Source organism: Seriola lalandi, unplaced genomic scaffold (genome assembly GCF_002814215.2).
Source record: "Seriola lalandi dorsalis isolate HSWRI2012SDOR001 ecotype SW California unplaced genomic scaffold, Sedor1 jcf7180002054419, whole genome shotgun sequence".
NCBI classification, from domain to species: Eukaryota; Metazoa; Chordata; class Actinopteri; order Carangiformes; family Carangidae; genus Seriola; species Seriola lalandi.
This window is the reverse complement of record NW_019524972.1, coordinates 89065-99675: the sequence shown is the minus strand read 5'-3', so window position 1 is coordinate 99675 and position 10611 is coordinate 89065. Positions and strand designations below refer to the sequence as shown.

The window sequence follows — 10611 nt, the reverse complement described above, 5'->3', positions numbered from 1 at the left end:
GGGGGCTTGACAATTCTAACTGTTATGCCACAACTTTTGCAGGTTCCTAAGTCTACCTGTTCAGCAACATGTGAGCTAGGCCAGGTCCACAGAGTCAAAGGCTTCCATTCTTGCTGTTTTGATTGCATCGACTGTTTGCCAGGCACTTATCAGGCAAATGAGGGTAATATGGTTGTCCATACATCTCTGCATCTCTGCTTAGATTAGTATATACTGTATATAAGGATGGATCTAGAAGCCAGTTATCTTAGCTGATAAAGACTGGAAATAGGGGGAAATAGGTAGCCTGGCTCTGTTTAAATGTAACAAAATCTGCCTACCAGCACCTCTAAAGCTCAATAATTTAAGGTGCAGTAACATCAGAGAGTTTTGTTGTCATCATGATGTTGCCTTCTTAAAACCGCAACCTGATATTTTCTCACTTCAGCTTTTGTATGGATTACACAAACAAGATATAACATGTTGCTGACTGTAACTCCAGATTCAATGCACAGACATGAAACAAGGAATAGGTGTATTTCCAAAAATGTCAAACTATTCTATTAATGGTGACACAATCAACCCAAATATCACATGGTTTTATTTGATTTCTAGATGGTGTGCTTGTTCATCAAACCAAATTCCCATCTGTCTTTTCTGACTCATAGACGACATCCAGTGTACTAAGTGTCCTAAAGGTCAATGGTCCCTGATCCGCAGCATTAATTGCACTGACCCAACCTTTGACGTTTTGTCCTGGGACATACCTGAAGCTCTACAATTGATGCTGGCTGGGATGCTGTTGCTGCTGTGTCAAGGGTCAGTTGGTGTTGTGTTCCTGAAGCATCGTGGGACCCCATTGATAATGGCCTCAGGTGGGGCCCTGACTTTTGTGGCTCTGCTCAGCCTGATGGGAGCCTGCCTCAGTCTGCTGCTCTTCCTGGGGCAACCAGGGGACGTGGTGTGTCGTCTTCAGCTGCCGCTCATCTCCATTTTGCAAACAGTCGCCCTCTCCATTATCACGTCCATCTCACTGCAGGTGAGGAATGACAGACAAAATACATTACTGTAATATAAAACAATATGAAGATCACACATTGTAAACAGACTGAAACCCCCTTTTTTTTTTTTCAAACAGATATTCTTTGTGACAGAGTTCCCAGACACAGCTTCCTCTTACCTGCACCTAAGAGGCCCTGGGAGCTGGATGTTTGTGCTGGTCTGCTGTGCTGTGCAGGCTGGTCTCTGTGGCTGGTTTGTCCAAGAAGGGCCCTCACTGTCTGAATATAAGGCAAACATGAAAATAGTATTTGTGAGGGTCTTCCTGTCATGTCCAGTCTTACCTTTAATGGGATTCGCTGTAATGCAAGGTTTGAATGTTGTATTGGCCCTTATATCATTCATTTGTACCTTCATGGCAGTGAAGCCTCTTCATCAGTATAACCTTGCCATGGACATTACCTTTTCCTCCCTGATCTACTGTGTGATTTGGGTGACCTTTATTCCAATCTACATAGGCTTGAATACAAAGAATAGGTCCATTGTCCATGTCTGTTTCACCCTGGCGAGCAACTTGGGACTGGTGGCAGCCTACTACTTCCCAAAATGCTACTTGCTGTTGAGGAAACCTGACTTCAATACACCAAAGCACTTCTGTACCTTCCTAGAGGGTGTCCCACCAACACCAGCTCAGGAGGAGCCACAGCCACAGTCACAGTCACAGTCAGGGCAGTAAATAGAGACACAGTCTCTATGATGTTTACCACAATGCAATTTTCTGACTGAAAACCTATGTATAAAAAAGGAATATATGAAGAATCATATATTTTGTAAAAATGATATTTTCATGCTTTATATGTGAACAAAGAATATTATAGCTTAGGCCTAAAAGCTATGAGATATACTGTTACATTAGGTTATAATAAGTTTTTCCTATATTGTTGAATTAATATGGAATTATAAATAACATGACTAATAAACTGCTCATGTAGGTATAGAAACAGTATATTTTACAATTTAAATATATATTTTGTATAGCTTCATTATAATAAATACTCTAGGTAAATACAGTACAGTTTTGTATTAGAAATTATTAGAAACTTATTTCTTAAGAAAAATTCTCTTCCTTCCTAATCTTGTTAACTCCATTAACTGTATAACAATAAAGACACAATTAAAAGGCATGCTCTTACAAACTGTAAGAGCTTTTCTTTGAAATTTTCTCTTAGTATCTGTGGACTGAGCAAGGCACAGATTATTCTTATTTGCATGGAGTGTTTCAATCCTCTCAATAAATAAAAGTAGCAATCAATACTAAATTACAGATCTAGCAATACTCTGGTAACTGATATTAATATCAGTTTTTTGTGGCAAATTATATTAATAATCAATTATATAATTGTCAGTTTAAAATTCCAATAACTATATATCAGCTGATATTAATTAATTTATTCTGACACAAACACATAAAATAAACTGCATAGCAACTATCAACAAATACATCTGACAGTTACCTTCTTTCATAATCAACTGATTGTTCAGTGCATAAAACGTCAGTAAATAGTACAAATCCAGGAAATAATCATCATTATTCACTGGAGCCTAAGATGATAATACAAAACCCCAAAATGCAAATGTTAAATTTAGACTTGATTTGAGATTAGAAACCAGGAAATATTCAGGTGAATTGTTTCCACTTTTTTCTTTAGTTGACTGAAACGATGAATCAATTATAAAATTGTTGCCAATTACTTCTTTGTCAATCTGTAAATTGATTAACCAACCAATCATTCCAGTACTGTTCATTTTCTGGGTGTCTGTCTACAATGAAACTACCATGTACGGTAGTGCTAGCATAAAAGTAGCGAGTAGCATAAAATGGAGATACTCAAGTAAAGTAACTGTACTTGAGTATAGTAGTACTTTATTAAATTACTTTCCAGCACTGATGTTGGGTAGTTTAATCAAGCTAATTTCTTTGTATTAAACCTGAACAATTTTTCTAATAACTGCAGCTGTCACCGTCAGATAAATGAAGTATTATTAGATTATATTTCCCTCTCTGAAATGTTTTAAATGAAGTTAATTAAACTAGAGTAGCCTACTTGAGTAAAGAATTTATTCATAGATGAGGATTATTTTCCCAACATTACCTTCTTTATTGCTGGTGTGGCACTTGTTCGGTCCTGTCCTGTCTGTCCCATGCATTCGCATGCAACCCATCTTTTGGACTAATGGCTAGCTTACACAAACTGGCAATCACAGGGTGTTTGTGTGTTTGTATAAATTACTGTGATTGGAAGGCTCGGACCTCAGTTACGGCCCAACCAATAACCTTTGCCGACTGAAACAGTATGTGTGTGTATGACTCAACCTGACTTTCATCGTTGTTACTGCCTGAGAGGCAGAATTCAGGGACAGGCTTTCCCACCACACTTAGCAACAGTTGCTAACAACTCAGGCTATTGGGCGCCTGCTGTTTATCCTGAGAGGTTCACTGGGTTTTTACTCTTCAAACTATCAACTGTGGAGGTAAATTCTTATTTTTCATAAATAGCAGAGGTTTTCTGGATACCTTTCATATGTTGGCTAGCTATAACGAAGCTAAATACTAGTATGCCTACTGGTTTTGGCTTAGCTTGCTAATGTGCACTGTAGGTAGTTTGGCTGACCTGTGCCAGAATATGATACTTTGGATTGACTATTCTTATAGATTAGAAAAACCTGCTTAATTAGCTTTAAATATTTAGGTTTAATGAATCACAAGTGCAACAACCTGCAGCAGTACATACTAAAGGTTTGTGAATGCTGCTTTCAGGCAATCACTGTTTTGAGAGAAAGAAAAAACTGTTTTGTCATATTTAGTCTCAATTTCACCTTTCAATCTAGGTTTTAAAGCTGAATATGACACTAAATGTCTAGGTTTGGTTAAGCTTAATGGTCAGAAGACAATGCCAATTTTCCCTCTTGTTACATTACTTTTTATTTTATCCAATAAAGCCCAGTGTAACCATGCCTCGCGGAAGATCAGCCACAAGTGCCCGCTCAGACAGCAGTGAGATGGATATTGATGGTACAGGTAATGTTGTTAATATTAACTATTAACACCTTAGTGGTGTTAGTTTGCCAGTTACTATAATGTGCATATGATGTTTTCTAAGCAGAATCAGAGATAGCCAAACTGCAAAGACAGTTCAGGATCATGGAAGGAGATCGACAGACCTACAACATTCAGGCCCGGGAGCAGATCCGCAAACAACAGTAATAAAACAGTACACCTACCACAGTATTCACAATGTGTGCTTTAATTTACCTGATGAGGTAAATCCATACCTGATGTTTGTGTGTTGTGGATGAAGGCAGGAGATGGACAAGCTGCTGAAGGAGCAGGAGGAGCTGCATCGAAACCTTGGTGTATGTAAGAGCTTGTCCCACCAACAGCGGGACAGTGAGGACACCAAGAGTCTTCGTGCTATGCTGGAGCAGAGAGACATGCTTGAGGACAAACTAGGGAAAGAGAAGCAGTGTCAAAAAGAACTAGAAAGAGAGGTTTGTAAGTGCTTTTCACTCAATGTATTACTAGTCAGGTTTACTGATATCTTTGGACACACCAACCCAAGTTTATGTCATGTGTTCATGTTGTGTCTGTATTATGGGCAGATCTCAAACATAGAGTTGAAGCTGGCAGAGCTGAGGAAAGGGGAGGTCAGTATTAGTGACACACAAAGATCTGAGGTACGACAGACCCAGAAGGCCATACGCACACTGGAATACAAACTGGACAGAGTGAGTATTAAGGAGCATCCTTGTCTGATTAATAGTACAAATTTTCACATATTGCTGTAATATTTAAAATTTTGTGTACAATGTCCTCTTCAGGCTTTGACTCGCTTCAATGAACAGCTGACCAAAAACAGCCACCTGAGAGAGGAGTTGCAGACGCTTCATATTGAGCGTGTCCGTTTCCAGCAACTGCACAACAGGCTGGACAAGGTCAGAGGTCACACCATAGATGATTGAAAGTATTAGTCTAGTTTCCTTGTTATTTAAGCCAACTATTCAAGTTTTTTACACTGGTTTTAAAATGTCAACTAAAAAGCATGTCTCTGCACTTTTGTGTTGTGAGTTGTAGGAACTGCATGAGGTCCGCAAGAAGATCGGGGAAAGTGTCAACCTGTCCAATGCTGCATACGATGCTAGGTCAGATTCTAGACAGTTGTGTAATGTTGTAAAAATTGGGGAGATGTGCACCTCTTGATCTTGGTTTTTTAATGTCTTATCTATTAACCTTTCTACATAAGGGTGGAGGCTCAGTCCAAAATGACAATGATGAGGGAGAAAGCGGTGAAGGACCTTTCCCAGTACAATGCTGAGATGAAGGAACTTGAAAGGGTTATTGCGCATGAGTATAGTCTGAAAGAGTTTATGACCACCAAGTGCAGCGAGAGGAGCGGGCAGGATGACGGCCATGAAACGGGACACAGACAATGTAAGACAAAAACCAATGTGCTATAGCTAATGTTGCTGTTTTGACATAATATTCACAATAACGACAAAATCTTTGTGATGCCATCAATAATGACAATAATGCCGACATATTTAATGTATCTACTGGGAATCCCACCAATTTTCAGCTTATAACATTCAAATGCCCGAGCACAGTCACGTACAGTGCTGTGTATCCCATGAGCACAAGCTAGAGAGAAGAAACGACAACATGAGAAATGAGTTTTAGAGGATTAGGGTGTATTTTCTGCTGCTGAATTTTACATTTTACAACATCAAAAGAACAGATTTCATTTAATTCTTCTGAGTCTACAACATCTTATTCTCCATCCTTCCTTCATAAACCGTATATTAGTAAACACTTGTGATTGTAGCAGTACCTATTTTATATTTTGTTTTATGCTTGCAAAAACTGGGATGAATACTTAACTTATGTACTCAGATGTATCAATAACACTGATTTTTAAAACCGATTGGTATATATGATGGGATTTTTTTAATGATGAACTAAAACAGAAAGCCATAGACACACACACATAATAGGTAAGTAAGGCAGTCAGAGTGTGAATTATAATTCATATCAGTAGTAAAAGCAAATGGTGAAGTAAAAGTCAATGATAATAATAATGCAAGTCCAGACGATAATAGTGATAGTGGCTTCGATACAGTCCTAATGACTTTCATACGATTGCAATGCTGCTTGTTTGTCCCAGTGTCAGAGGTGAAGGAGCAGCGGAGGACGGACTCAGGGGAAGAGTCGCTGGATGTTCTCAGGGAGGTTTTTGAGAGGATCCAGGCAATGACAGGAGAGGACAACCTGGACATGCTGGTCACCAGGTTCATCCAGGGTAAGTCTTACCAGCACAACTTGACTGTTTTATTTTCATCCATGCACAAAGACAATGCTGTCGGATCTGCTCATTACTCAGTTTATTGCAGGATCTGTTTTTAGTTTAAAACTGGCTCTTATTTAGATATCCTACTTCATTTTCATTTTTCTACCTTTGGAGGGACATTAAAGATAATTAAATATAATGTCTCACTTTCATAATTAGGATGATCAGTCTCCATTGGGAAGATTTAAATGTACCTCACTGCTGTTTGCTGTTTTGCTGTGTAGTTGAAGACCGGAAATTTGCACTCTTCAATTTTGTTAATGAGCAAAACAATGAGGCTGAAGTGCTGAGGGATCATATCAGTCAGGTATGTTTTCTCTATTTGACTATACCCATGGACACACTCATCAGTTAATTTCTCCCATTTTTAGCTTTGCTTATTCTCCTAATTAGTGCAGCAGTAGAATATGAGTAGGTACCAGTATAAAGAACTTCAAAGACCATGGTTGTAGAATCACAGGCGTTGGCGCTGTGTTCAGTGAGGAGAAAGTTAATTAATGTACAGTATAGCCAATATATGTTTATTTATCTGTTTACACTGAACTGTGCGAATCTGCAGATCCAAGAAGAGATGGAACAGTTTCGAGTGAAAGGTTTGCAGCAGGAGCACAATCATCGCTCTTTGCTGAGAGACATTGATGAACAACAAAAGGAAACTGAATGCCAAGCGGAGGACTATGAAAATCAAGCCAGCATTATAAGCAAAATCCTGGACGAGATTAAAACAGGTTTGGCAACAATTAATTTTACAGGTCTGTTTACAAGTCCAATGAAATTATCAGGAATTGACTGACCTGTAAAACATAGTTTTCTCTTAAATGCATGTTCTGTGTGTGTATATTTGCATACACACACCACATACTGCACCTTTGGCTGGATATTTACTGGATATTTAAACCCAGACAGTTGTAGGTAATCCTGACACTTGGTTTTCTCCCATCCCACAGGAGTGAACAGCATCTTCTCTAAAATGGAGTGTGACCACTCAGTGATAGAGGACATGCTGGGCTCCTCAACAGGGATTAGTGAGAACAACATCATGTCCTATCTGGGCCTGGTGGAACAGAAGACTAATGAGCTGCTCACCATACAAGCTTTCCTCGATTCTAAAGTAACCTGTCAACCTGTGGTTCTGTCCTACCTTTTCTTGACATATAAGTGTATATACATTACTTTCTTTCATTTCTGCTCTCTATTATAATGTGTCTCTGTATTTGTAACGCTTGCAGGATCTGGAAAAGGACTACAATCCAAAAGACCTGGCCAAATTCCTTTTGGGTCAAAATCCAGAGCTGCTTCAGCAGAATATCAGTATCCAACCTGCAGTCAACAGGTCAGTGTTTTATCAGTTAATTTTGAGATCAACATACTTGTGACGTACATTTACACTCTTGGAACATCAATGATTGTTGACGGGTGTGTCTGTGTTGGTTGGACTCCTCAGTGCAGAGTATGATGAAGAAGAGTCTGTTGTTACTGATGAGGAAGAACGTCCGCTGTCACAAGGGGAACTTCGAAGAAGAATAATGAAAGCGGTGCAATAAAAAGTCCCAATCTTACACTCGAGGGATTATTTATGGTTTATGTCATGATCAGTTGATTAAAGCACTTTTATCATCTGATTTTCTGGGTATAATTTATAGGTTCTGCAGAAAGAGAGTTCAGTCCAGCAAGCAGTGACCAAAGCCTCAAAGATCAATCAGCAGTTCGATGGCCAACGACACTCTCTGGAAGATGCACTGATCTGACACATTGACCTGATCAGTGTAGTTAATGCGGATCCTCGTCCCTGCCGTCATTATCTGCAGTTCAAGGGCCTGCGTTCATTGTTTACCATAATCTAGATCAATGGAGGCCGTGACCGCTGACGGAACCAGCTTGAAACCATGCAGCTTGCACACACAAACATTTAAAGCTTAATTATGTTATGTGTAAGTCACCTTTTATGATGAATCATTGGCATTGCCTGCTACATTATATCTTGGTGTGATTTGTTTAGTTGGAGCTAATTAGGTTTGGAGCTATAAAGATGCCTTTTCAGACTCTGGTAACCAGCTGTCCTTTTGATGTGTGACTTGCCATCTGGTTTTGACTATACAATCTGGTCACAGTACAGCTCTCCATCACTGGCAGCGTTTCATTACATGGTACTTGCTGCTATGCTCAAACGAAAAGGTTGGGGGCAGCAGAACCTTTTGTAATTCTAACCGGCGCGCTGGGACCTTGATTCTGAGTTTCTGAAAAGGAGGTGAGGGGCTTTTAAGCACTTCACTGTATACACTGATTTTAAACACATTTTTGTTGGTGGAATAATGATGATTATTCTGTGAATCACACACATTTATTCAGATTTCTATAATAAAATCTGCTCCAAATGACGTTTCCATTTATTGGTTCTCTGTTCATTGTACGGCACAATCATTAACATCAGTCTCATAGTGTAGGTATATTGGGCAGAGTACTATATTATCTTCATGTGTAGCAGTAATATCAGGAGCATCTGTATCTTTTTTTTTTTTCTACAACAGTCAGTCTGGCTTGTAGTGCGCAAGGATAAAAAAAAAAAAAAAACTTCACTTTGATCCTCAGGAGTTTCAAATGTCATCTTATCCAAACATCCTGGAGTGAGCCTGTGTTGGGGCAAAGATGGCTTTCGCTTCCTCTGTACGAGAGAGAGAAAATCAGAATGGGGAGCTTATTTTAAGAAACATATTTTTACCTACAGCTCAGTGAAACAATTAACAAAGCACATTCCCATATTTAGCTTTTAAAGGTCACACTGAAGCCATCATGCTTTTTTTTTTTTTTTTATCATGGACTTCACAAAGGAATGGGGTGATTCAACAGAAGTGTACCTGTCTAAATAAGAACGTGACAGATTTAGGTCATTATGTTAATATCCATCTTGAGTTGTGTAGTTTTAATAAGAGTATTTGTTGAAGTGTTTTTTTGTTTTTCAAGTACGGTTTTGACAGCTGCAATTTGGGGAAGTGAAACTGCTACTGCTAAACATTTATGACTGATCGACCAATGACTTCAAGATAATCCCCCTCGCAGACTCAACTGTGGCTATGAAAACAGATTATCAGAGATAAAAGGGCGCCGTGGAAAAGCTGAGGGGTGGCGGTGGTGGGAGATGAGATGGAGGAGGCTGCTTGCTTTGAAATTCAACTCTCACTTACCACCCCCACCCCCCAACCACCCACCCACCCCTCTTACTCCCAACAAATTCTCTGTGCACACGGCTCTCTGCATTGCCATAGAAACCTTCCTTTTAATCACAACAGAAACCTCATTTCCTGCTTCTGACAAAAGAGTCCTCATTGCCTGTAGAGACCGCCTGCGGCAGCCATTTCCAAGGCCCACCTCCTTCTGAAGGCCGTACCTACCAGCAGCAAAAAGCCCTCCCACCTACCCCCTTCTATCCAGTCCTTTTTAGCCTTCCTCTCCATATAAGCACATTTTCCACCTTTTCTCCGTCCTGTAGCTTAACAGCTTCAGTATTTTCTATAGCGCACCTTCCTCATCCCTCATAATCTCTTGTTATCTTAGTCCTTCTTTTCTGTATTTTGTGGGTAATGCTGACTGTTGAGATTGTTGCATTTAGTTCAGTGTAATTAAAAAGTAATCATCCCAACAGTTTCTTGGAAACACCTACACAGCCAACCGTGCGAACAAGAACATGCAAGCACAGGTAGTGTTTCTCCCCACTCTTATCTGGGAACTACATGCTTGTCTGTGGCCTATTCATCTGTTCCTCGTCAGACCGCTGCACCTTATCAACTACAACAGCTCACATCCTGTTGTGCCAATCATAGTTCCACTCAGTCCCTCCACAGACTAATGCTGGAGTTCATTTTGTGTCACAGTTCTTGTCAACTTTCGTCTCACTACAGGCAAAGTTTTCAGCAAAATGCAAAGTTTTCAGCAAGATACTTTCTACTTCGGTGTGGTTCTGTTTGGGAACAAACTGTGTTAGCACTTGTAAAAAGCCTTGTTCCCTTAATCTCTGACAAGACTGTTATCAGAACCCAGAAAAAAAAAAAAGAAAATCCCCTGTCCTCTGTCTCCCACTCTGTCCTCCACTCCCTCTCTCCCTCTCTCTCTCTCTCTCTCTCTCTCTCTCTTTTATTTATTTATTTGGGAAGTTTGCCAGGTATTTCCCCAGAAAGACTGTCTGCGCCCACACTGCTCCCTCCTCTTAAAGAACGCTCCGCCCCCCCCCCCCCAA

General features: G+C 39.8%; 2 protein-coding genes across 2 annotated transcripts in view; both read left to right on the top strand.

The window, feature by feature from the left end:
* The window catches only part of tas1r3 (taste receptor, type 1, member 3), a 4226-nt gene extending 2213 nt beyond the window's left edge, over positions 1-2013 (top strand). The window contains exons 6-8 of the mRNA XM_023410261.2: positions 43-163; positions 648-1018; positions 1118-2013. Coding sequence (XP_023266029.1) covers positions 43-163; positions 648-1018; positions 1118-1714 — 1089 coding nt within the window. The 3' untranslated portion in view covers positions 1715-2013. The remainder of the gene's footprint in view (positions 1-42; positions 164-647; positions 1019-1117) is intronic.
* Positions 2014-3429: 1416 nt separating this feature from the next.
* On the top strand, positions 3430-8758 carry odad1 (outer dynein arm docking complex subunit 1). Its single transcript, XM_023410253.2, has 15 exons — positions 3430-3510; positions 3979-4057; positions 4143-4239; positions 4338-4527; positions 4639-4764; positions 4858-4971; positions 5111-5178; positions 5280-5467; positions 6198-6332; positions 6605-6687; positions 6940-7108; positions 7328-7491; positions 7610-7713; positions 7825-7915; positions 8024-8758. Exons 2-15 carry the CDS (start codon positions 3991-3993, stop codon positions 8126-8128), a joined length of 1701 nt encoding a protein of 566 aa, XP_023266021.1. The 5' UTR covers positions 3430-3510; positions 3979-3990; the 3' UTR covers positions 8129-8758.
* The last annotated feature ends 1853 nt before the right edge of the window (positions 8759-10611 follow it).

What these genes read in the sequence shown, in the direction of transcription:
- odad1 (XM_023410253.2), top strand. Translation starts at nt 3,991, where the DNA reads ATGCCTCGCGGAAGATCAGCCACAAGTGCCCGCTCAGACAGCAGTGAG. An exon ending in GAGCAGATCCGCAAACAACA is followed by an intron (nt 4,240 to 4,337) that starts GTAATAAAACAG and finishes TTGTGGATGAAG; the next exon opens with GCAGGAGATGGACAAGCTGC. An exon ending in TGCACAACAGGCTGGACAAG is followed by an intron (nt 4,972 to 5,110) that starts GTCAGAGGTCAC and finishes TGTGAGTTGTAG; the next exon opens with GAACTGCATGAGGTCCGCAA.